A 26,013-nucleotide genomic window follows, 5' to 3' on the forward strand; every position below is an offset into this window, starting at 1 on the left:
ACATATCTATTAAAATATTTGATCTGGATAAAGCATTTCATATAATTATTAAGCAAAAAAAAAAAGTAATTGATGTAAAAATTCAACAGGAGAAATATTTTTTGTATGTTTTTTGGCATTTAATGGGAAAAAACCAAGTTTGTGGTACTAGCCATTTTAGCTGAAATACTCAAGACAGGTAATTAATTACTGTTTCTTCCCAAGCCTTTGGGACAATTGTTCATAGTGTGCCTCATGTCTCTGAAGGTCTAGTTCTCCTTCACTTTTCTTGGGATGGTCTTGAAATGGATGGTTTTGTGCTAAGGCATGAAAAGCAATACTACTTTTCTCAGAAAAACTTCTGGCAAAAGAAAGAAATGAGTAGCAGAAAGGCTTGGGGACAAAAGGCAGATTCTGTTTGGTGGCTTGCTGAACTGGCCACAGTTCTTTTTATTTTACTGTGTTCTGATGGTTTTTACTTTAGGAGTAAAAATACTTTTGAATTTGCAGAGCTTTATAGTTGGTAGCAAAAATTACTTGTTCTTGGTACAAAAACCTGTTATAACCTATGTACTACAATTAGCTAAAACTGTAATAAAAATGCTAAAAAGCTGTTTTGTGTGTATTGTGATTCTTTATTATACTCAATATTAATTTGTGGTGATATGTTTGAAATAGTGCCCTGTTCCAGCCAGGACAGAGTTAATTTTTGGGACAGCCAGGAAGGGCAGTGTTGGAGTGGCAGTGGGGTTGGGCTCCATAGTAAGCATTTTTCCATGTGAAGCACTCTCTCTTTTGTATCCTTTTTGTTATTTGATGTGGTTGCTATTACTGTTCCTTTTCTTATCTCATTGCTGTTTCCAGTAAGTTGTTCTTACAACATTTTGTGTTTCCAGTTCTCCTCTCCATCCCAATGCAGAAAAGAGGGAGTGAGTGATTGGCAGCCTGGTTTGGAGTTTCAGTGGGAGCACTAAATTGGGGAATACAATTCTTAAACCAGGACAGCCTTAATTCAGCCCCAGTGTGGGGCACAAAGCAGTGAGATAACAACAGATCTGCCCAGAGCAGGTTGGAAACAGGTTTGATCCGAGCATTTTCTGTCTGTGGTCACAATGTTGCTTGGTCTGTTCATGTGGGTGTGGTGCCTAACTCTGTATGTGTTGCCATAGATGTTCCTCATGGGGGGTTTTATCAGGGCAGGGAGAGCAATCAGGATTGATTTGTTGCTGTACTGTGGGATGCCACTTTATGACATGATAACATTGAGGACAATGAGGGTCACTTGATGAGTGACTTGATCAGTGCTGCTATGCGGGGAGAACAGGGAAGGATGATTTTTCCCAGATTTTCACCCCTTTTTCCTCCCTCCAGGCTGTTACAACATCTTTTGAGAGTTTTGAATTCCCTTTGTATGTTAAGGAAAGCATGTTTTTGTTGCTGAGTCTGCCAGGTCTACTCAGTGGGCTCCATACCATGTTGAGAGTCAGGACAGAGATTTCTAGGGAGGATTCAGAGATCTGCCCCCAAGGATGACTAAACATGCATAGCATGGGAGAAAATGGGCCAGGTCTTGGGAAAATTCTCTGCTATTGTGGTTTGGAAGTTCACCCCTAAAGAAGTACAGGACCCTTTTAAAGTGACAGAATATTTGCAAGGAGGAACTCCAGAGAGGAGAAACTTCTTGCAGTGTGCTGAGCCCTGGCCTTTATTTCCTGGACCCTGCTCATCACTAGAGAGCACCCTCTGGTGAGAGGGAGGAAAGCAGAGCAGCAGGCACCATGGCTGTCTTTAGACTGTCTCCCTTTTTTTGCTCCTTCCATTTGGGATCCTGCAAGCTCCCAGCATTTTTCTTGTATTTCATCCATACTTTTGGGGTAGCATTTTGTAGGTTCCACTTGTCCTGGTTAGAGTGATGGTGGCTTGTATGCCCAAATGTTCCCTTTTCTGAGGAGAGTAATTCAAGTTCACTCCCTGGCCATCCCTGGCCTCTTCAGCAAAGAATGAGGAAAAAGATCATTCAGAGCCTTTTCAGGCGGTTTTGAATATTATGATGGCTAGGCTGGAGATTAAATTGACACTGCTTGCTCCCAGGCTTCCCATTTGTGTGGCACCTGTGGATGAATTAGTCACACCTCTGTCTTCATACACACTCTAATGACCTCAGAGTAAGCTGCTGAGGAGAAAGCTCTCCTGTGATGTGAGTGGAAGGGAATGTTTGGCATTCATTAACAAATGCTACCAATCCCAACTATATTCAGAAGGCATTTAGTAGGAAATCCTCTCAGGACTGAAAGAAATTAAGCTCAGATTCATGGGTTGTAACTTGGATGTCGTTTGAGTCCTTTGCTGTTTTTGTCTCAGTAGACAGCATGAGTGCAGAGAAGTGCCTTTTTCAGGCAACTCTCCTGCTCCACACTGCCAAATATTGCCTGGATCTTTCTGAGTATTTGGACAGGGCTGAGCACACCTCATGTGTCTGTTTTGTTGGCTTCTCTGTGGTGCTCTTGCTGGTTTATCTGGCTTCCGGGCCTTGGAGGAGGATTTCTATCAGCATTTTGCTAGCTTGTTACACAGACTTAGTGGTTACAAAAAGAAAAAGAAAGTGAACAAAATATCTATAAACCTTTGTTTCCTGACATCTGAGTAAAGAAAAATGAGAAATGTAACTTTTCCTGCCTTTCTCTGGACACTTTGTAGTAGATCCTGAAATGTTACATGCTTTAGGGAAGTGTCTGAACTAGAGGGCAAATGAGGTGGTAGTTACTCGGTATGTGCAAGAATATAATCCATAAAGGCTTTGGGAAGAGTTGAAGCTATTGCTTGGAAGGACATTGTACTGAAATTCAGTGCAAAGGACTCCATGGAATTATGTGCTCTTCCCTATTTGTTGTTTTCTCTCAATGCTGTGTATGGAATAGAGCTGAAAGAGCTTAACACAGATCTCCTGCTGTCAGAGAAAGCCAGAAAGAAATGCTTAAAGGATTCCTGCAGTGCAAGAAAGCTGTGATTAAAACACTTCATAACTCAGCTTGCCATAGAGATTTTCCCACAGCCCACGATTCCCAAGGGCAGTTTCTCAGGAGAGATAACAGTTTGATCAGCAGCTTGTTGTTCTGAAGCCCTGTTCCTGCCATGTCTGCCACCTCTTCCCAGAGATGCTGAACGAGGCTCTGGGCTGCTGTTCCTTTGGACAGCCCCAAAGGCATGTGGCTGGCAGTGCAGGTCAGTTTACCAGTGAAGCAGGGGTTGTGTCTGTGCTGGAGCAACCCTTGGTGTGTAGTTTCATAAAACAATTCATAATCCAAAAAATGGGAGGTGCTGTCACCTGCTCGTGTGTCCTTTTATATGAAGACATGAAGGATGCTGGCACCAGGCTGTTGTCACAGTGCCCAGGTGAGCCCATGTGCAGTGAAGTTACATTTGATGGCATTACAGCTCAAGCCCAGAAAGTGGGAATGGATTATGAGGAGGAAGAGCTTTGTCTGAGGAGTGCTGTGATGGCCAGACACCCTGCCAGTGCAGCCCAGACATGATGGGATCTCCTGGGCCTGGCTCACAGCCACAGCAGGGTGTGCCCAAGTTTCAGGTGCCTTGTGGAGTTTCTGCAGCATTTAGCAAGGCAAGATCTGATGTAGCTGTGTGTTTGCAAGTTTAGTTTCGGTGCTTGAAATGCAGAAGGCAAATGAATTTCACTCCCACCCACAGGAATGAGAGCCTGTCAGTCCAGCAAAGCAGAGGAGGTGTCCAGCTACCTCAGAGAGAGAACAACACACTTTTGGGGAGCTACCCTGGCGAGAGCAGACCCAGCCCTGCAGCCATCCTGCCAGGTTTTATGGAGCAGTCCCACAGAGAAAGCAGTGCGGCACTTCCTGCTGTAGGAAACAATGAACTCCTCGGTAGGAAAAGAATGGGGAGCTCTTCTCTCTCCCAAGCCTGGGGCTTATCCTGCTCCCTTTGAATCCTGCTGTAAACAGTTCTGTGGAACTGATGGAGCTGGTTGTTTTTGCTCTATCCCAGCCCTCCCTGGCTCTCAGCTTTGCACATCTCATCTGTGGTGATGTAAATGGTGTCAGGTTTAAGGCTTTGTTCCAAGAGTGACCCACGTTGCCAGATAGAAATTTCTGTTCAGCCCTGTAAGTCACATCCAGGAAGATATGACAAAAAGTCAGGGAGACCTGAGTTACAAGATGTGCATTCCATTAGCAACTTCACCATGTTGAGGCATCATACTTGAAGTGCTTCAGCCTGGCTGTCCCCCTGTTTTTTATTGACAAATAATTTGAAGCTAGTGGGGCAATGAGGAATCACCTCATTTTTAAAAGCAGAAGCCAAAAATTCTTGGGGGAAAACCCATGTAGGAAGAATAGGAGCCCACACGTGTTGTGAAGGTAACTCGGTGTATTCTATAAAATAGGTAAATATACACACCCATGAGAACTAATGCAAAACACTCATTAAACCAGATCCTGTGCTGCTTCAATAGCATATTTATTTTAAAAAGAAAAAAAAAAAAAAAGGAACTGACAGTAAAAGGCTTTGTTCAGAACATGCTCAGTTCTGTGCTTTGCAATTTCCAATTCCCCTGGGTTTTTTAAATTTTTTATTTCTTTTTACTTTTAAAAAGCATTTCCATACAGGAGAGCCTAAAACCTAGGTTGAGCTGTTCCTGTAGTGGTACTTCCTCTGAGTTCAGAGCTTCTCCCCTGCAGAGAACATGTGATTTGGCTCTCCAAGAATATTTCAGTCTCTTTGAAAGTTTGCACTCAGAGCAAGAAAACTGGTTTGAATCTTCTTTTCCTGCCCAGCAAGTAGTCTCAGGCTGCTTTGGCACATGGAAACACAGCGTGGCAGGGGTGGCTGTCCATGTGTCTGACAGCTGGGCTCAGCTCAGGGGCTGTGTCTTGGCAGCAGTGGGACTGCTGAGCTCTGTGTCCTGGCACAAAGAGCTGGAACAGCCCTTGGGGGTGAGGGCAGAGTGGGGAATCCACCAGTTTGTTTTGCCAGCAATCTGTTTGGCTGCCTCATTTCTGAAATAACTTAATGTACCAGAGTTGGTGTTACTGACAGCCTCAACTGTGGTTTATCTGGCAGTAAAATAATTGCCAAGCTTATCCGTGTCTAGTGTGTGGAGATCCTAAATTTATCTTTTCTTTCTAAGTTTCCTGTCCATGACAAAGAAATAGGCCTTTTTCTCTTTTATATTTAACTGGGCATTTATGCATTTGTTGACTTGTTGATTAAAGTTGATCGGTATGTGAAGATGAGGTGATTTTTCTTGTCAGAATTTCAGATTGTGGGGGAGCAGTGGTTTCTGTCTGGGGATGTCTTGTTCCCCACCCCCCCAAACACACACAGACATTTTTCATGTAGATCTTTGAGGCACTGTACAAGGCATGACTGACTTTGAACCCTTGTGCAACTTCTCTGAGGTAACAAAAGCCAGGCTGATTTGATGGGCAGGGAAATGAGATGAACCTCAATGGGATTTAAAAAATAATAATAATAAAAAAGGCAGAGTAAGCTTTCTGGCACTCCCAGTTTTGTTGGGGGGTGGTGTTCAGGCCTTTCTGCTTCAGACACGCTTGGTTGCCCTTGCTGTGCAGACATTATTAAGTGTGAGAGAGGAATAAATCAATATAATTGCAGAAAAGACTATCTGGTAGCAGCTTAACGTTTAGGCTGTTACAGTCACAGAACAAACATCTATCAAAAAACCTTTGGATTCAATTTACAAAGCAAATTTAGAGGAATTCTTGGCATATTAGTGCTTTTGTGCAATAGGATTGATGCACCACGTGGGGGCAATAAGGGATTGTCTGTGTCAGCTTTTACCTGTGGATAGGAGCACAGCAGACACAGCTGTAAGATTTTGCCTGGACTTTTGTTCCAGTGTTGTGGCTCAGCAGCTCTGTTTTGTTGCAGTTTGTAGCTTGTCTATGCTCTTGATTTTTATGTTGTGGCTTCAGAACTGCTGCTGGCTACAGACTGAACCTTCTGGGCAGGGAGGACGTGCTTGGACAAGTTCACTAGTCAGACAGAGAGAAGCTGCTGAGTGAGTGTGTCTGTGTGTGTGCAGGTAGGAACATATGCTGTGCTTAATTTACTTGTTCTAATTGCCACCTTCACCATGAGAGCCAAGTTAAAATAGAGATGTAATTATGAAAGTCAAAGTAGGTGATCGCAAAAAGGGATCGCAGCCTCTTGGGGTTTTTCTGTTAGCAGTTTTCCCTGTACATAGGTACCCAGGCCTGTTCTAAAGAATTGGTTAATAATGAGGGTTTAATTCCAGGTCATGGTCTAAGGCTGGTGGACTTTGTGCTTTATAAAGGCCAATGTAATTAGAAGTTGCAGTGTGTGTAGAAGGGCTCTTGAAAAATACTCCAAAGGGGAATAATCTGAAAAGCTCAAAGATCTCCTTCTGGGAGAAGTGCTAGAGCATGATTGTGGGGGGCAGAATTATTTAAGATTGGAAGTGTAAAATCCCAACCACAGAGGCTACAAGTATCTGTAGCATGGAAATCAGTTGGTTTAGCAAGGTACTGCTACTGCTGAGTGCCTTTGCCATTCCATCTCTGCCAGTAGAATGAGGTGCATTCTGACCACTTTTGAAGCATCTTCATTCATTGCTGTTGAAGAACAGTATTTCTGCCATGCTTTCAGGTCAATTTTAACAGTAAGTGAGCCTGGAGTAAGAGTAATTCTGGTAAGTGGCATGTACAACAACAACATGCTGTGTTGTTCAATCTTTGTGCTCATCGTGTGGATCATATCTCTGCTTATCCAGCAGTTCCTGTTCACCTTGATTTGAGTCTTTTGTCATTTGCTAATGAGAGTTAGTGGGTTGGTCAGATTATATGATTTCTCGCTTTTCAGTTTTTCTACCAACTGGGGTACTGGTGGGCTGTTAGTACAGAGCACCAGCTGATTAAAATTGCTGAAATTTGCTTTATTTTGCTATTTAAGAAACAAACTTAAGGTGTTTGTGACTGTTGGGTAGAGAACTTGTTAATCAGTAATGAAGCAGGTTGAGGAATGACTTGTTGATCCTTCAGACTAGTCCTTACTGAGATGTCTAAGGTGATGTGGGAGGCAACCCAGAGGATGGGTTAGTAAGACAAGACAACTGGTCTCTGTCTGGTTCTGCTGCACAGGCCATTACAGGCTGAACTCTTCAGGGCTGAAACCCTTCCAGACCAGACACATGGCCAGGGTGGTCACTAATTGTCATGACTTTTCATCTAACATGTAAACACAGTTGTGGAAAAGTGAGTTTTTCCCCTGGTGGACCTCTGAGGTGCTCTGCAGATGATGCAGTGTCACCACATCCTCAAAAGTGATAATCTTGTGGAGAAAGCTTTCAGCCCTTCCTGTTAGTCCTAAGTGATGCTGCTTAGGCTTAGGTTAATGATGCCTACAGCAAATTGAATATCTCCAGGTAGTAACAGATGGGAGAATTGTCATACAAGGCTCTGGCTTGAACTAAAGCAAGACAATGGCAGTGAAATGTGGCAGTCAAAGGTCTGTGAACTGCCCCAAAAGGGATTCTGGTGCTTTCAGTGACCCACCTGCAGTGAAACCCATGTCAATCCATCTTCCTCTTTTCATCCTTGGTGTGCCCCTGTGTGTTGTCATTGTGAAGTCCCAGCACAGCACACTGGAGAAGTGAACTGGTGGCATGTGGCCCAGTTAGTTTGGTGAACATGGTATAAAATGTTGGCTTAAGTGGTTGTAAATAGTTTTGCTCTCAGCTATGCCAACTTGCTGCTCTAGACAGCAGGGAAGACACAATGTAAGCATTTGAAACTGCTTGCCTTGTTCTTATGAGATGGAGACCTCTGAGAGACAGAGCTCTGTAGTGTGTATTTGGAAAATATGTGCTGACAAAATCACCATTTTCAGTCTGCAGAGTTTCTCTTTGTCATGGTGAAGGATCTGAACAAACAGAAGCTTTCCCACCTGTTATCTTGGTTGGATAAGAAGTCTGCTTTGAAGGACTTCCTCAAACCTCATCCAGAAGGTGATTAAAGAAAAAGATGATATTATAGTGTAGTGAAAGGGTAATTCTAATTGTCCTGCTCAGGCCAAGAGGAGAATGTGGTGCAGATTATCTGTTGTATTACTTGAGTGAGAGAGTTACACCTTGTTATCAGTTTTTATCTCAAAGGGAGAAAGCTGTGCTTTGTCCTGACACTGCATCCTTCCAACAGCAACAGCTGCCTTTCATGTGTAATGACGTTCTTCTTCTAGTTTTGGTCTCTAAACTTCTTCCTCCTTCTGTAAAGGCTTCAAGCACTGTTTGGATGGCTGAAAAGTTTGATTTCATGGCTGTTAGAGAAACTTAAAAGTCTTTGTAGACAGCTGTGAAGAACATACTGCTGAGTCTGATAGAGATAACCAATCCACTCCCTCTTTTAGTTTTCAAAATCACCAAACACCACATCTCAAGCATATTTTTTGTTACAGATGCTGAGGATTTATAAAATGATTGAGTGTATAGAACAGAAGTTCAACCTAATATGGCCCTTCCTAATTGTACCCTGTGGCTGTTCCACCCCTGTAAAGTTGGATGGTGCTTGGAGCAAGCTGGGATAGTGGAAGGTGTCCCTGCCCATGGCAGAAGATACAATTAAGGTCTTTTCCATCCCAAACTATTCTGGAATTCTCTGATATGATGGAATTTTTTTCATTTTGCTTGTGTGAGTAGACAGGTCAGAAATGAGCTGTGTGTGGAAGAGAGGTGTTTGGGATGAGGACGCTTAAACGCTGAACCTTTGTGCCTTTTCCTTACTGCATTGTTTCAGTTCAGTAAGTTGTGTTTTGGGTAAGCAACAAAGTCAGGACTTGAGTGAAGCATAAAGAGCGGCAGCAGGGTGTTGATGTTTCTAAAGTCTAATTTTTGCTTCCTCACCTGAGTGTGGTGGTATGTGGCTTTAAAGTGATCACATCAGATTTGTTCTCTTAGTGGCAGCTGCTTTTTTGCACAAGAAAACATTAGTGCTCTTTTTAGATGTTAAAGAAAGTAAGTGATTGAAATGAAGATGACTCTGAAGTGTCTGCACTTTGAAGGATGTGAAACTGTATTAGCACTTAAATTGCAAATAAAAAGCCATGCAAATAAGATACTGAAACAGCCTGTCAGTAATGAAAGCACTCCACCTGACTGAAATCACCATTGATCTTATAAATGGAGTTGTCTAAAATGTTGTGTACGTTTTTGCAACTTTCCTATTTATGGGGTTTTTTCTGTATCCGTGAGAGTTTTCAGCTCCACATCACTTTTTAAGGAGAACAAATCATGGGGTGTATTTTTTAAAACCTTGTGTCTTTTGTTCTTTTGAAGAGATGAGAATGCTGTTAGTCAGGAATTACTCACTAAATTTGCAAGTTGCCTTTTTGTGAGTGAGAGTCATGAAGCTGCTTCTGTTTGAAAGTGCTGTTCTGCATAATTTATGTGTTTTTTATTACCAAAAGTCACATGCTACGCCGGTATTTTGTTTTTCATATTGCTGTGAAAAGGTCGAGTCTCAGAAACAAGATGGCTCCTTGCACTTCTCATGCTATCGGCCAACAATCCATATCTAGAGAAACACAGGGATTTCTCTCATTCCTGTTGCTTCTTGTCTTGAAGAGCAGACTGCAGTGAGCTGTGGGTGACTCAGGGGTTGTGAAGGGTGGCCCTTTTCAGGAAGAGCTCTTTTCCTGGCTATCCTGTTATCTGCCAGCCTTGGCCTCGGCTTTAGAGCTGATGAAATCCAGACGGTGCAAAGATCTGTTTGTCCTGTGCTGAATTTCCTACAGTGTTTTATTCTATGTGTCAGTGAGGGATGGGCTAGCTGACTGGGGAGTGAGGAGGAGGAGGATTCTGCTTTTGTTGTCTTCAGCTCCTTTGGCCAGCAACACTGCCCGAAGCCCCTGTGCAGCGCCCACATTTTCTCCCGTTCTGCAGCACTGAGTCTGTTTCTATCCTCACTTAAAATTTATATGTGAAAAATTTAACCTAGTGAAGACCTAAAATTTTCACGACTTGGCCTGGGGCTTGTTACTGGCACACTGTCGTCCTGCAGGAAGGTGTTCCCCATAGAAAATGAGATCTGTGGGGTGTGCCTGATGGATGTCTGGGGTGGCATAGGGGGATTTCATGTACCTCTTTTTGGGGCGCAGGCCTTGCGCAGCAGCCTGTGAGCTGGCTGCCCTTCAGCCTCGCATGGAAATTTTCTCTTAAAGCCTTCCTCGTGCTGCAAAACCACGCTTCGGGTTTCGCTTCGGTATAAAATAATCCCCTAATCCCGGCGGGACCGGCCGGGCGGTGGGGCGGCGGCGGGGCTCGCTCGGTGTCTCGCCGTGCCGCTCTGCGCGGCGCAGCCCGGTGCGCGGAGCGAGCCCCGGGCCTGCCCCGGGCCCCGTTACCCGCCCGCAGGGTGGGGCCGCCCCGCCCGGCCCCGCTGCCCACTGGCGGGCGGGCCGGGGCGGGGCGGGNCGCCCCAGGCCGGGGGCTCGGCCCGTCCCGCCTGCGCGGCCGCGCTTCCGCCGCTGCCGACGGTGCGGCCCCGGCCCGCGGCGCTCCTGTGGGAGCCGGGCCGGGCGAGGGAACGGGGTCTGCGGCCCACGCTCTGCCTGCCCCGCGACCAGGCTCCGGCTCGGGGGCTGCCGGGGCCTGGGGAGCGGCTTCCCCGGGGCTCAGAGAGTGCTTGGAAGGAGGCTGCCGCAGCTCCGGCCTGGGCGCTTCGCCGCTGCCCTGTCGGGCTGCGAGTGTGTGGGCAGCCGCGCCCCGGCACAGCCCGGACCCGGACCCGCCTCCGTGAGGGAACCCGGGCCGGGAGGGTCCTGCGTCGCCCGGCTGCTCGGTCCGCGAAGCGCTGCTGGAGCGCCGCTCACCTGGCGGGACCGGCCGCGGACATTCCCCGCTGTCCCCGCCCAGCCGGCTCCGTCCCGGCCGGCGTGTGGCCGTGCGGCTCTGCAGCGGAGAGCCATGAAACCCTTCGAGGCCGGGAGGAGGGACGGGGTCGTAGAGGAGCCCGAGGTACGGCTCAGGGAGATACTCGCTCCTCTCACCACTGAGCGCTCGGAATCTTCACCCGTCGTTGCTTTGGTGGTGGATTCCTGGTGCATCATTTGTGTCAGCCCAGTGTAGCAGCGCTATCGGGTGGCTATGGCTTAAAAAGTTAAAAGAGGAAAGTTTGCTTTTTCTTGCTTCCTTGCTGCTCCGTGTGTAGCGATCCCTTCCCATGGAAGGCAGGAACCACCCTGCTCACACTCAGCAGCTGGGAAACTGGCCTCACTTCAGTCTGCCTCCTGCATGGGTGAGGGATGGAGCATGGACCCTGCCACTGGCCAAAAGACACCGTGCTCAGAGGAGTTCCTTGGAAAGCCCTTGGTGTCATCCAGGTGGGCAAAGCCAGATTGAATGGGGCTTGAAGTAAGCTGGTCTAGTGGAAAGTGTCCCTGCCCATGGCAGGAGGTTGGAACAAGGTGGACTTTAAGGTCCTTTTAAACCCAAGCCACTCTATGTTTCTATGATCTTGCATATCCTCAGGTATAAGTTGCCTTTCCAGATTTGCTGGTAGTTGAAAATGCTGTCTTGCTTCTGAAAAATAAGTTTATTCCATCCAGGTAGAAACTCATTGTGACTTAAAAGCTATTTCAAAAAGTACCTGGTACAAAAAGTAAAAAAAAAAAAAATATATATATATTATATACAGCTATCTAAATTTTGTAAATTTTGTTTTGTTTGCTCCTTCATTTAGGGCTGCGAGCAACATTCATTCAGTCACTGTGCTCCAGGGAGCAGATTTAGCTTTATTGCCTGGTCCTGTGCCTGGTGCCACAGTTTGTAGGAAATTATCAGGATAAACACTAGGTGCAAGCAAGTTCAGGGAGAGGTAATGCAAGGAAGATTTTTTTTTATCCCAGAACACCAGTGTTGTGGTAATATTATATTTCAGTTTTGCATTGTTGAGATCTTGTTGTGGCTCACCCATGGCAGGAGGCTCTCGGTGGGATGCTCACTCTGCCTGTAGAAATTCTGTGTTCTTGGAGCTTGCAGCCTGTCTCTAGTTCATTTCCCCCTTCCTTTCATGTACTCAGCCCCTTGAACTGAAATATTTCCTGAACCATGACACTGTGATTTTGTCCAGAAATGTCATATGTAGTCAGAGTACTTAAAACATGATATGTAACTCTGGTGGTGGAACTGGAAACAGTGCTTGGCTTGGCTAGCACTCCTCTCACATTGGGTGCTGAAGGCAGAGGGAGCAGACTGGGCTATCTGGGCTTGTCAGTAGTTGTGGTGGCATCAGTGGGGTGCCTTGGGAGGGAACAGGATGTGGCATGGGGGAGATGCTCCCAGCTGGCACAGCAGGCCACTGCTCTTCTGGGCATCATGCTTGCTTCTGCACATTGTGTGTTCTGCCTAGTGCTTGCTTGGCCTTTAAAATCTGAATATTGGCCGGCGTAAATATTTTTAGGAACATGTCATCAGTGGGATGTGAGGTCAAGCCCCACTGAGTTCACTTTTCTTGTTACCACCTGTGGGGAAGGACTTTGACACGTGCAATTTCTGTTTGGTATGGCTTTGGTCTCTCCTGGCTGGTGACCAAAGCTAGAGAGTGCCCAGGAGCTGCTCCTGAGTCCAGCCTTGGGTGGCCTGCCTGCCTTGCCTTGGGGAAGCAGCTGCCTCCAGCTGGAGGGAAGGCTGCTGAGGTCTCTGCAGGGCTGCTCCTTCTGCTGCCTCAGCTGATGCTGCTTGCATTTTTTTCCTTTTGAGTAACTGCAGAGTGTCTCTCTTCCAGGAGTTGTTTATTCAGAAGGGAATGAGTGCTCCTGGAGCACTAATTTTAAGAGTGAGTGGCTAATAAAGAGCCCCATGAGGAGTGTGACCCATCCTGGGCAGCTTCTGAATGGCAATAGCAAAAATTTACCATGCTGATAAGAGACACAATATCAAGGGGATACAGATGACCACATCAATCTCTGGTTTCTCTTCAGATTAGCAGTTAGAGGTGTCAACTGGGTATCTCTTTCTGCTGAATTTTGTTGTTAGGGTGGTTTTAAAATTTATGACCTAAACGTTTTTCTCCTTGGCTGTGTGGCTGCATGAACCAAGAAGTTTAGCCAAAGAATACACACAAAACACCCCAAGAAAGAAACTTTCTGATTATTTGTCACCCAAAGCTGGGAGGTTGGGCACAGGGCAGTGTGTGCCCACTTTTAAGGTTAAGCTCATGCTGGGTTTGGTTTTAGGTCCCTGGTGCATGTCCAGAGAAGGGCACTGGAGCTGGGGAAGGGTCTGGAGAACAAGTCAGATGAGGCACAGCTGGAGGAGCTCAGCTTGGAGAACAGGAGGCTCAGGGGGAACCTTCTTGCTGTCTGTAACTCCCTGACAGGAGGGTGCAGCTAAGTGAGGGTCAGGCTCTGCCCCCAGGGAACAAGAGGCAGGACAAGAGGAAATGGCCTGAAGCTGTGTCAGAGGACATTTAGATTCGATATCAGGGAAAATTTATTCACTGAAAGGTTTGTCAGGCATTGGAACAGGTTCCTAGGGCAGTGGTGGAGTCCCCATCCCTGGAAGTGTTCAAGCATGTGTGGATGGGGCACCTGGGGATGTGGTTTAGTGGTGGTGTTGGCAGTGCTGGGTTAGGGGTGGACCTGATGATGTCAGGAGACTTTTTCCAGTTGTAATGATTCTGTGATTGTCACGCTGTTGTTGCATGCTGTCAGCTGGGAGGCTGGTGCCATCTCTGGGTGGTCTCAGCTGTGCTGCTTGGTCAGGGCTCTGCAGGGGCTCAGAAGCCACACAAGTCTTGTGGTGGGTGTGATTAGGTGGGGAGGCATCTGTCTGCCCTTCTGGAGTAAGTTTATCTCTACAGGGATCTACAAGTATAAAAATAAACCCCCCAAAATGTTAAAATGTGCTGGGCTGCAAGCTAGGAAGACATTTGACCAGTGTCGATGTGTGTGAGAATTGAAACATAAACTACCCCCAAGTAATTTGTAAGGACATATAGGGCTGGCTTCATTCAAATCCTTGGAGTAGGCTGCCTACCTACTCTGAGCACAGAGAGACAAAGGAGTGTTGTCATGAGCTGCCTCGCTTCTTTTCTGACAAAACACATTTACTACAAAACACTAACCTGTCACTCCTTTGGATGTGAAGGCTGTCCCACTGCAGTACCCACACGCTCTGGACTGTTGGGACACAGTGTGGTGTTTGGGTAATTCACCCAAAAGGCCCAGGGAGCCTCCCTGTGTGTTCCTGCTGGGTGCCCTGCACCTTGCTGCCAAATCCTCGGTGCCAGCGGTGGGCACGGGGCAGAGGCTGTGCTGCATTCTGAGCACACAGGCCTCACCTTCGTGTAAACCCCACTGTAGGTCCCCATGCAAATATCACCACTGCTCTGGTGGCATGGGAGAGCTGGGGAGAGCCTCATGGGACATTTTCCCCATGTCAAATTAAAGATTGGCTCTGCACAGCTGCCACCAAGCCATGACAGCAAGACTCGTGTAGGAGTCAGCCTACGCTCACTAGTGTCAGTCTCTGTAACTGAGATTTTTGCCCACAGATTTATTCTCAGTATAGCACAAATTTGCTAGTGAAGTGAGGAACTGTTACCTTGTAGCAGTGCCTGATGGAGGCTCTGAGCTTCCAGCAGTTAGGGTTTTGCCTGAGTCATCATTTTGGGGATGCAGGAAGTTAATAGTTCTCGTTATCTCAGTGTGCAGTCAGTGGGATGGTTGGGTACCCATGAGAGGTACCTGCCTCACCCTTCCCTGTCCCCAGTGCTCATGCTGCTGGTGGGAGGAGGCTCATCAGCAGAAAGACCTCGTCAGAAACAAAAATGTTCATGTTGAGAGGGCAGAAGGCAGAGGTTTGACTGCCCCATTTCTTAACCATGCTTCAGAATGGTTAATTTTTCCTGCTTTTTCTTCCCAGCTGTTGGATTTTAGTCATTATGGTTTGGGTTGGAAGGAACCCTAAAGCTCATCTTGTTCCAACCTCTGTCATGGGCAGCGAGACCTTCCACTAGCCCAGGTTGCTCCAAGCCCTGTCCAGAGCTTCATTAACCTTATTACTGATTTTGCTAGTGGGAAAAAGAGTGTTAAATAAGGATTTTGTGATAGTGCTTCAGTGGGTGGTATTTTCATACACAATATCAGTGTAAAATCTTTCAGGCTGTAACCCTAACCCTCTATTTTCTTCCATGTTTCTACAGACTCTGCTTGCTGTTGGAAGATGGGAGAGATAGAGGGAACCTACAGAGTTCTGCAGATGCCGGGCTCTCGTTTGGGTGCCCAGAAGAGCTCAGGAGTGAGTACCTTGGAGCCAGGGCAGAACCTCCTGACTGCCATGGCATCATCGCCTGCCAAAGCGCACGAGCGCGACCTCCCCGTCAAAATCAAGATGTTGGACAACACAGTGGAAGTTCTTGACATTGAGGTAAGAGATGTTTGAACCTGAGTTCAAGTACACTGAGCCTCTGATAATTTAAAGCTCACAAGGATGTGCCTCTGTAGAGAGCTGGGACAGTTTGAGGCAATATCTGAATGAAGATTCCTGTTGGGATTTACCTGCTTACTAGTAGTGATAGCAGTTTCATGGCTTGTTTTTTAAAATCTTTCAAGTATAACAGATGTTTTGTGTTTTTAACAGACTTCAAATACAAGCACATACTCTAAGGAGAGTCTTTATTTGTTGTTTGCTTTGGGGGAACACCAACTGTCTCCTGCCAAAATGTTCTTGCTTCCTGAGCCACATGCAGCTTTGTCAGTTTGGCAGCTGGGAGAGCAGAAGAGCTTTGCCTTAGTTACTGATATATATTATTTCAATGGTTTGTATCCTCTCCAAGTAAACTTGCTCCTATTTGAAAGTCTTTGATTGCCAGCATGCTTTAGGAGGGATGCACCAAAGCAGTGTCAGTTCATTGTTTCTGAAAATGTTTATTTAAATGTATGCTTGGGGAAATCTGCCATAAGACATAAAAGCCATGCACAAATTAGGAAGATTCTGCTTTGAAACTATTTTTTTTTCTTCCAAATCTTGTTACATTTTCAGCGTTAACCTCTGAGTTTAATTCTAGTTTGCCTGAGATCTGCTGTTAGAAAACAACTGTGCTGTAGTGAAGATACTCAGCTATCAGATACTCTACATTAGTATCAAACTGTAAACAGTAATTTATAATTACCACTTGGAACCTTAGTTTGTTGCATAGACTCAAAAAGGGTTCTTCAAATAGAGTGAAAAAGATGTCTGTGGAACTCTGAAGAAATATTGGATTTGGGGATGTCTTCCACAGATTCTGTCCAGCTGTTCAAGTCTCAGACATGAAATCTGTTTTTGTGGGTTTGTTTTTTTTTAAGAGTGAGGCTGTGCCTGTATCCTTCCACTTGAGCACACAGTGTCTGGTACTGCAAACCCACCCATCCCTCATGTACCACATAGAACACAAAAGCCTCTTTTTTCCCTTTACATTATGTTAGAATATTTTTTTAGAAAATCTGATGACTTTGGTTCTTTTGAATGATAATTTTATTTATTTTTCCAAGTTGATGTAGATGGTGCTTTTGTGTTTTGATTCAAAAAAGAAAAAAAACCCCAAGCAACACCCTCAGCTCTGTAATTCTGAAAGTCAGTGCAAGGCCAGGTTTATGGGGCTTTCAGCTGGTTGTGATGTATGTGTTTCCCATAATTAGGAGCTGTCTTAGTTTTCTTTACCTGGAAAGCTCTCTCTGATTATGGCACCCACAGAAACACGCAAATTCACGCACTAGCATGCTGAGGCCATATTTAATATCGTGCTGCTTTTCTTTATGAGATCAGTTGGAACTGAAAGACTTAGAAACCTCATGCTTGATGCTGTGAGTGATGAGGAAAAGGGGTCAGCCTTGGGTCAGCTTCAGAGCACTGAGCACAAAAAGGTCCAGAGTCAGCAGCTGTGGCATTACAGTCCAGCTAACACTGCCTCCATGGACTTTCAGTTTTGGCTAAATAAGGTAGCAAATGATAGAAAACAGGCATGAGGTATTAAACTGTGACCATCTGCCTGATTTCTTTGGTGAGCTGTTGGGATAGCAGGAACTGCTGACTGCTGTTTGTCATGGAAAATGGGAATTTTTCATTTGGGATTGAGGGCAGGAGTTAGGAAAAGGCAGTGATGTTGCTCAATAGGTGGTGTGTGCTAGCACAGTAACTTTTCAAAAAGCAGTTAGAGAAACTGGTGGTCAAGCAGCTGTCCTAGAGGAGTGCAGGTTCAGATTGCCACTTGCCCATTTCCCTTTGCTTTTGTAATTTTTGTCATTAGATGTGAAAACGAGGTGTGATGCTGTGGGGTTTGTGTTTGATTCAGGTCAGCAGTAGTTTGTCAGTGCAGTGGCATACAGGCCTTTCCCTTGGGGTTTTGGCACTGCCTGCCTGGGGAGATGTGGGTGATCCCAAAAGGTGGTCTGGGATTTTTTTTTCCTCCTATTCAAATTATTTTCTCTTTTGTCTGTAAGAACTATGGCAAGTGACTTTTTACTGGGAAAAGTGGTGTGTCAATGGAAGGACAGACTGAGAGTAGGATCAGCTCCTGGAGAGACCCTTCCCTGTGCAATGTGGTGAGGAACCTGATGCAGTAGCCTGTAGCCCTGTTTATTACTCCCTGCCCAAAATGAGCCACAGCAGCATTTTTAACCATATGGGATAAACAGAGTAGCCACAGTAACAACTTAATCCATGCAGCTTTACCTTGTCTTCCCTTCCTTTCTCCAAGATGTATTTAAAAAGTTGCTTTTCTCCTGGCAGGGGTTGGTGGTTGCCCTTTTTGGTAGCCCACTTGACTTCTTAACTTGCCAAAGAGCAAGAAAAGAGACTGACAGAGTGATGTAATGGATGGAGAGAGAACAAAATGGGAAAGAACAGCCTTTTCTTTGTGTTGTTGGTGTACCTGGAACAGTTTGCTAAAAGTTCCACACAGCTACATTCTACCACCTTTTAAGTCCACTGTCTCTGTCCATTTTCCCCATCTGCTTCATAAGGTTTGATTTCTAAGTAGGAATTTTATGAATTACTAAGAGGGAATTATTCTTTAAAGTGTGTTGGTACAGAGCCTTTCTCCAGTGAATCTGATTTGAATGTTAGGGGATGGAGAAATACTCAATGGTTTCTGGAGTTTAAAAAAACTGAACATGGGCTATTTATGGGTTCTCCTTTCCCTTCCAAAACAGAAGAGAGAATGAAACATATCCATTCAAAGCTAAGCTGCAATATTCATTATTTCCATGAGTTTTTTCCCCCTTTTTACAGCCAGCTTGTTTAGTCAGCTCAAATCTTGCATGTGCCATTTCATGGGGTACCTGGCCTCTTCTCTCCAAACTAAGTCTGTCCAAAGGGTGGTTTTGCAGACTACGAGATGAATGATTGGCAAATTCAGTTTAGTTCACACTTCTACTGTAAAACCCTGATTACTTTGAAGTTCTGCCAGCTTTCCAGATTTTCTGAAGAGATTAAACTCGGAGGCTTTTGATCAGCACAAAAATGTGGCAGACTCTTAAGTAGAAGGGTCTGGGCTGGGTCGAATTCACCAAAATGACATTTAATGGAATTGCTGCCATCAGATGATGTTTAGTATTTGGCCTGTGTGTTGTTCCTTATGTAAGAAATGTGTGTCCTTTAGGAAATTCTTTTACATGAAATATTCTCTATGCTATGAGGAAGTGCCCCAGAAAAAGTAGTTTATATTGTTATGCTTCAAGTTTACTGAATTGTTTGGGAAGAACTTGGTGCTTCTTCAATGGCTTGTACTTCCTCTTCTCTTTCTGCTTGAATGTCAAATGAAATTTGGGAATCAAAAATATTTGTACATTTTATTATAGGGTCTGCCTGCCTGCTCTACTCTAAGGGAAAATTTCAACTGGAATTTTTTTCTTTTGTGCTAATCTTTGTTGGGCTGTTTTGAGAACAGAAGTCTGTTCTTTTAAATTTTTTTTTGGTGTGTAATGCAGTAATGATGTTCTGCATCCTTGCCATGCTGTCTGATGTGTCCCTCTCCCTCTGACACCAGTGGACTCCTAGCAGGGAGATGCTCCACCCCACTGCCATTCTTGAGAACAGGCTAGTTAGATAAGATTACACTGTAATTCCCCCCTTTATTTTCTTATTAATTAGTGTCCTCTCACTGCTCTTGTCTATTTTGGTGTTCATTGATGTACCCTGCAAAACTAAAGTGGCTTATTCTATACTAAACTGAAAATGTGTACTTGGTGATTACTCTGATAGTGATAGTGTCTTTGCTGGGCACTTCCTTGGCTTATTGAAATTTATAAATTGCATTAATAAAAGTGCAAAGCTACTCTCCATCCTCATGTTTAGAAAGGAATAGAGTAACTCTGGTTATTCTGGTTTCTGTGCAGTTTGCAGTTATCTGTGATTGAATAGGTGCCATGAAAGTGGCTTCCCCTGGGATGCCCATTGTGTTTGACCAGCCATTGGAGGCCCTGAAATCGGGAGCTGGGCTAGGGCTGCAGGAAGTTTTTGGGATGGCAGAGGAAGCAATCTGACTGCAATATCCTTCCCATGATTTGGGGAGTGTTTCCCACTTGTGCACATGGCAAAATGCTGCTCTCAGTAGCAGCCTTTTGGTAGTGTTAGTGCCCCCAAGAACTTTCATGGGGATGATGCAAAAATGATGCAACTTTTAACTGCTGTTATTGAGTAATTTTAAGTAAGAAATATGTATATGTTAAACACTGGGATGATGCTGTAGGCACTGAACAGCACTTGCTGTGTGCCTTGAGGAGCCCCAGGCATGCTGCTGGTGGGACAGGCAGTCCTGGCTCTGGCACTTGTGCCCTCCTGCCTCTGCCTTGCTGTCCCTGTGCCTGCTTAGCCCTTCCTTTCATGAAGGCTTTCCCCTTCTGTGCTGTGAAAGTATTAACAGCTTAAATATGTGAGGAGTCAAGGAATAGTCTGCTGCTGAATCCTATTAAGTGCTGTGCTGGAAGAATCGAGGTGCTGTTGGTCAGCTCACAGTGTTTTTCTTCCCTAGCCAGGAAGAAATAGTCAAAATTCCAGAAAGAATCATAGCCAGATGTTTGTCATTGCTTCAGTTTGAGTCTCCTAAATATGGCAAATAAGCTGCCTTAGGACTTATTTTTATCTGACCTCAGAAGAGAAAGTTAGTAATTCACTATTTTAAATTTGCAATTATTACAGGGTTTAAAAAGAAGGTAACTAAAGCTTTGCATTTTGTGTGCTGTTTGATTCCACTCTATATTTTCTAGGCCTGTTATTTTGTGTTTGGAAGCTTGACTTTTTTGATGCTACGTAGGAATGTGGTATGGGGTGGGGAAAGGTGAAACCACAGCCATTTTATTGACAGACATTTAGAGTGTGTGTTTTGTTCATCCAAATGTTTTTTGATTGGGTGTTTTTTGGTTTGTTTTTTTTTTTTTTTTTTAGGAAAAATATGAACTTAAATTATGTAAGCCAAAATTGTTATTTTACAGTTCTCTTTACCTTAGGTGTCACATCATATGTAAAGAAAATTGAGTTGTACTGCAATAAAGAAAAAACAGTCTGAATATCCCTGTACAAAAGGCTGATTATATGCACTCATCTTAAAACACAGAAACCATTTAGGAAAATATTGATCAAGTGTTATTACAGTCCTTGAAATATTAATGTAGTGGATTGGTTCATAACAGTTTGTATGGCTAGGCAGGTGTTTGTTTCTGTTTTCATAATCTAGTGATGTAGGATAGTGAAAATCAGCTGAAATCAGTCTTATGCCATTCAACCAAAATGGCTGTAGGAAATGCTGTATTCTACAAAAAAACCAAAAATAAGAAATCCACTGGAAACCTTGTAAACCTTTTTTGGGTGTGGGTGACATTCAAGGTGGGGCCCACAGATGGCTAATTCTGTAAAATATAGGGAGCCTGAAAGGGAAAAAAAACGCAAAAGCAAACCAAGAATCAACCCACGGGCAGCTAAAGACAGCTGCAGAAGTTCAGTGTGCTGAGAGGCAGATCAGAGAAATTTTAGGTTTGTGCCTACTGGAAAAAGGGACTTGGAGTTGGGCAAGGATGGTGTGTCATGGTACTCTCAGGGTTCAGAGCACACAGGCTTGGGGTGTGCATTTAGTTAAACAGGGTTGCAAAAGCACACCTGTGTGTCAGCCCTTTCTCCTTGCAACCAAATTCCTCTTTGGAAAGGGCAGTGCTGCCTACTCGGGTAAGAGAGAGACCATATATATTGAATATTTAAAAGCTGTGCTATGGTAGAAATGCCTAGCATGAGAGATTTACTGTTCAAGGCTGGAATGTTGGATATGGGAGGGGGGTGGGCCCCTCTGTGACTGAGCAGTCATTCATTAATAAAAACAAGAATTAGAAAAGGGAAAAGACCCCAAAGCTTTGTAGAGACTCTTATTAGAGCTGTCTGACATGTCGTCAATTGAAATAATGAAGGAAAAGTGTTGCTGTGCCCTCAGCCCACTTCTCAGGCAGATAGCCTGAAGGCAGTCGTGTAGGAAACCCCTGCTGGCAAGGGGGAAGTTGGAAAAGCTTGGCCTTATCTAATCTGGCTTGTAGGTATTCATTAACCCATCACTATGTTATCAAACCTCTGCTCAAAGTACAGTGGGGAGTGATGTTAGGACAGCTGGTACCATTTCAGTTTTGCACAAAATAAAAGGGAGTTTTGGCCTTTTCTGTAAAAATAGCCAATTTTTATTTGTCTTTTGTCCAAAGAGTCTGTCATAACTGTCTTCTGAATATTTTAAACTATTTCCTTTGGGCAGATTTCCTCAAAGAAGTGTCAGCCTGGAGTAGCCTAACTCCTTGCAGGGGAAGTACAGTACCTGGGTGCTGTAGCACCTCTCCTAGGAGAGAAGGCTGAGAGAATTGGGATTGTGCAGCCTGGAGAAGGAAAGTCTCTGGGGAGAACTTACTGCAGTCTTCGAGCACCTGAAGGGGCTCCAGGAGAGATGGAGAGAGGCTTGGGACAAGGTTCTGGAGTGGCAGGACAAGGGGGAATGGCTTCCCACTGCCAGAGGGCAGGGATAGATGGGATTTTGGGAAGGAATTGTTCCCTGGGAGGGTGGGGAGGCCCTGGCACAGGGTGCCCACAGAAGCTGTGGCTGCCCCTGGATCCCTGGAAGCGTCCAAGGCCAGGTTGGACAGGGCTTGGAGAACGTGGGCTAGTGGAAGGTGTCCCTGCCCATGGGTAGGAGGTGGAATGAGATGGTTTTTCAAGTCACTTTCAACCTAAACTATTCTGTAATTCTATGAAAACCCAGATAAAATCTGGTGAATGTGGGCATGGATGATGGCTTTGAGGGAAAAGCGTAATTAATGGAGAAAGGCTTGCAACTTCAGTGAGGGTTGTTTTTTTTTTTTTTTAATGAACAGAGGAAGACAGAGTATTTTCTATGTTAAAAATGACTTAAAAAATGGAGTTTTATTTATATACATATACATGCATATGAAATGAAGCTGTGTGAGGTCCCAGAAGCCCCAACAATCTGAGGGGTGGCCAGGCCTGAGGAATGGCTGTGGAAAGGTTCCGGGGTTTGTGCAAGGAGCAAAGCTCAAGGGGGAAAGAATTGAGATCAGTCTCCTGACTTCTCATTCTCTTTATTACCTTGTGTGCACAAAGGAGGTGCTTGGACTTTATGGTGTGAACCTGAATTTGGGATCAGCCACCCCAAAGCTGCTCCTCTCTGTGTTACTGTCACTGTTGTCACCTGGATGTTTAATTATTAACAAGCAGGAACTCTGGTGCCAAATCATCCAGCAGTACCTGTGAAACTCTGTCCAAGGATGTGGTCCATGGTGTTAATTAATGCAACTTCCTTCTTCCCCAAGTAGTCTACAGCAGTTTTATTCCAAGTAGTCCAGGTATTTCAGCACAGCACCATTTCTAAAAACTTAGGACCATTTTTTGTCTCTACATGCTCTCTATCTAAGTATACATTTTCCAATCTCATTCACATAATTCCCTCCCTTTTGGGAATGTCTTCCCATGTCAACCAGTTGTTGTTTTCCTACTTCCAGCCATCCAGCAAGTCCAGCCACTCAGGAAAAGCTTGTTTGTTGGGTAGAGCTGGTTCAGTGCTTTGACATTGCCTTAAATGATCCTTTAAATGATCATAATTTTAAAGCTACCCTTAATTAAATGAGCCAGAGGCTTCCATTTCTAGCATAATTTGTCTGGCTGTGGATTCTGCTGAAAAAAACCCTGACAAAACCACATCAAAACCAACCACTGAAATCCGAGGACAAAAAAAAAAAAAAAAAAAAATCACGGGGAGGGAGCCTTAGAATTTTATTTTTTTTCCTAAACAAAAAATGCCCAATATGGAATGTAATAATGGAACTTAAAATAACTCTGAGATTTTTATTTGGGTTTGCAGCTTCCATAGTTGAGTAAAAGATACTTCAATACTGTGTGGAAATACTGTAACACAATAATTCTTCTTTCTGTAACATAATTACTTCTTTTTCATAAAGAAGTACTTTCAAGATGAAAGTTCTCTATCTCATTTTGTGATAATGAGGCTGCATCCTGTGCTCTGTAAGCTGCTAAAAGCTCTGCAGAATATTCTTGGTGTGGTCTTAGGAAAGTAACCTGTAGTTGGGACCTGTCAGTATAGAAGGGTGGATAAAATAAATGTATTTAAAATACCCTTTTTTCACCAAGAGTTAAAAGAAAAATGGAAAGACTTGAAGCTTTAAAGTTGTTAGATGTTCAGATGATCAAAATAAAGTAGTATTTAAGCAATTTGGCTGAGCACATGAAAACAGTGTTTGACAGAGTTGTTACCTGGTGCTTGTTTTTGTGGGGAATCAGGGAGTATTTTCATTGGAGTTACTAATTCCAATCAAAATTGAGGAAACTAATAAAGTACTGAAAAGAAAGACTGCTTTTCCAGTCTGCAGATTGAATACTAGATATGGAGCTGTAAGGTCATCTTGTTTCAGCCATGAAAGCACAAAGTTAATGACTGGTATTCCTTGCCATCTTAGATTATTTCCTTCTTTCTAATAAAGATTCTGATGTCCACCCTGCATTCAGAAATGCAGTTTTGTTTATATGTGGCATTAATGATGATTATTTACAGGGAGTTTTGGGGGTGTTTTTTCTGTCTCACGCTTCATTTGGACAGAGATCTAACAGATTACAGAAGAGTTGGAGATAAACAGAGCTATAAACTCACCAAAATGTTTGCATATTTCTGATTAAGAAAGGAAATAACAAGTCTATGTTTAGTTGCAAATTGTCTATTTTTTAAAATTTGCCATAAAGTGAAAAATCACTTTTTCATTAGGAAAACTTTTAAAGTGCCCCAAAGAAGAAAAACCAATAAAAATCTGTTTTGAAGTGGCCTTTATTTAAATCAGTTTTTGTATTGGCCATTCACAGGGTGCTCTGTGTTGGCTGTTTGTGAGTGATGATGTCAAACCTAAACTTCTGCCTCTCATGCACATCCACTATTAACTAGAGGAATTGTCTCCTGACAGATGCAGATTTCTGTGACACAAAAATCCAAGGTGTTTGCTGGTGCTAGGGTCCAATGGCTCTGGCTGCACAAGAGTTTCCATTCTGTACCTCTGCTTTATAACTCTTTTTTCCAAACTCTTGACTTTTGGACTGATTTTCCCTTCCAGCTTATCTGCTGCCAAAAGTGGATTTCTTTTCTGGAAAGTTGGAGAAAGGACAGCTTGCCAGTTTTGGAAGATGAGAGTACTAGGCCTTATGAAAATATGGGGTATTTTGGTTTTTAAATTAAAATATGTAGAAGCAGAAAGTTAAGATGTTCTGGAAGACAAGTTTGGGAGGTAGAGAGGAAGCCATGATTTTGATAATATTGAGCTATAGTCTACTGACAATCCTAGGCTATGAGTTTGTTCTTCTCTCTTCCTAAGCTCAGACATTATGGCAGAGCAGGGATGTGCCATGTAGGAGTGATATTTGAGAAAACAGCAAATAACACTGGGCTTGATTGTCCCCCTCTGCTCTGCTCTGGTAAGACCCAATCAGGAATACATGGATCTGCTGGAGTGAGGCTGGAGAAGGCCATGGAGATGCTCCAAGGGCTGGAGCTCCTCTGCTCTGGAGCCAGGCTAGGAGAGCTGGGATTGTCCAGCCTGGAGAAGAGAAGGCTCCAGGGAGAGCTCAGAGCCCCTTCCAAGTGTCAAAAGGGGCTCCAGGAGAGCTGAAGAGGGACTTGGGACAAGGCATGGAGTGACAGGACACAGAGAATGGCTTCCAGTGCCAGAGGGCAGGGATGGATGTGTTATTGGGAAGAAATTGTTCCCTATGAGGGAGGTGAGGCCCTGGCACAGGGTGCCCAGAGAAGCTGTGGCTGCCTCTGGATCCCTGGCAGTGCCCAAGGCCTGGATGGGGCTTGGAGCAGCCTGGGACAGTGGAAGGTGTTCCTGCCCATGGCAGAGGGTGGAAGGAGATGAACTTTAATGTCCCTTCCCACCCAAACCATCCTGTGGTTATACTGTTCTATAAAACAAAAATAACTGCTGTTACTACTTTTTAATAACTTACTTATATTTTATTCCTCTGTCCTAAGCATTCTTAACATTAAATATGCTTATTCTTCTGATAAAGTAAAAAATAGAGATATCTCCTTGAGGCAAGAACGTTCAGCTGGGAATGGTTGTTCCTGTTTGATGCTGTCTTGGCACTGAGAGGGTTTTGAGATTTGGTTTGGGGTTTCTTTTGTCACACAGGGCTCTCTGTGCCATTACTGCCTGTCAGGGTACCCTTCTGGCACTTGTGCAGCTCTGAGGGAACTTCTAAAGCTTGATCTCACTACAGAAATCAATTTGAAATAAATCTATTATACTTATCAGTCTTCTAATGATGACTTATTAAAATTATCTACAGTACAGTTAGAGAAGGGTCACCAAGGACAGCTGTTGTTAGCTGCCTATTTCGGTTTTTTGTCCCATGTTTTCTTCTTTTTTTTTAATGTGAAATAATTCAGCTATATCAGTAGTCATTGTCTTGGCAGAAAATAAAGAGTAATTGAGAAGTTTGGAATG

The 26,013-nt window shown here is 44.3% G+C and overlaps 1 protein-coding gene across 2 annotated transcripts in view; it reads left to right on the forward strand.

The window, feature by feature from the left end:
• The first annotated feature begins 15,192 nt into the window (after nt 1-15,192).
• Nucleotides 15,193-26,013, forward strand: part of FARP2 (FERM, ARH/RhoGEF and pleckstrin domain protein 2) — a 67,880-nt gene continuing 57,059 nt past the window's right edge. For both annotated transcript variants that reach the window (XM_041486986.1, XM_041486987.1), the window contains exon 1: nt 15,193-15,412. In XM_041486986.1, coding sequence (XP_041342920.1) covers nt 15,209-15,412 — 204 coding nt within the window. In that variant the 5' untranslated portion in view covers nt 15,193-15,208. The remainder of the gene's footprint in view (nt 15,413-26,013) is intronic.

The sequence above is a fragment of the Pyrgilauda ruficollis genome, unplaced genomic scaffold, assembly GCF_017590135.1.
Source record: "Pyrgilauda ruficollis isolate IOZ18807 unplaced genomic scaffold, ASM1759013v1 scaffold79, whole genome shotgun sequence".
Classification (NCBI taxonomy): Eukaryota; Metazoa; Chordata; class Aves; order Passeriformes; family Passeridae; genus Pyrgilauda; species Pyrgilauda ruficollis.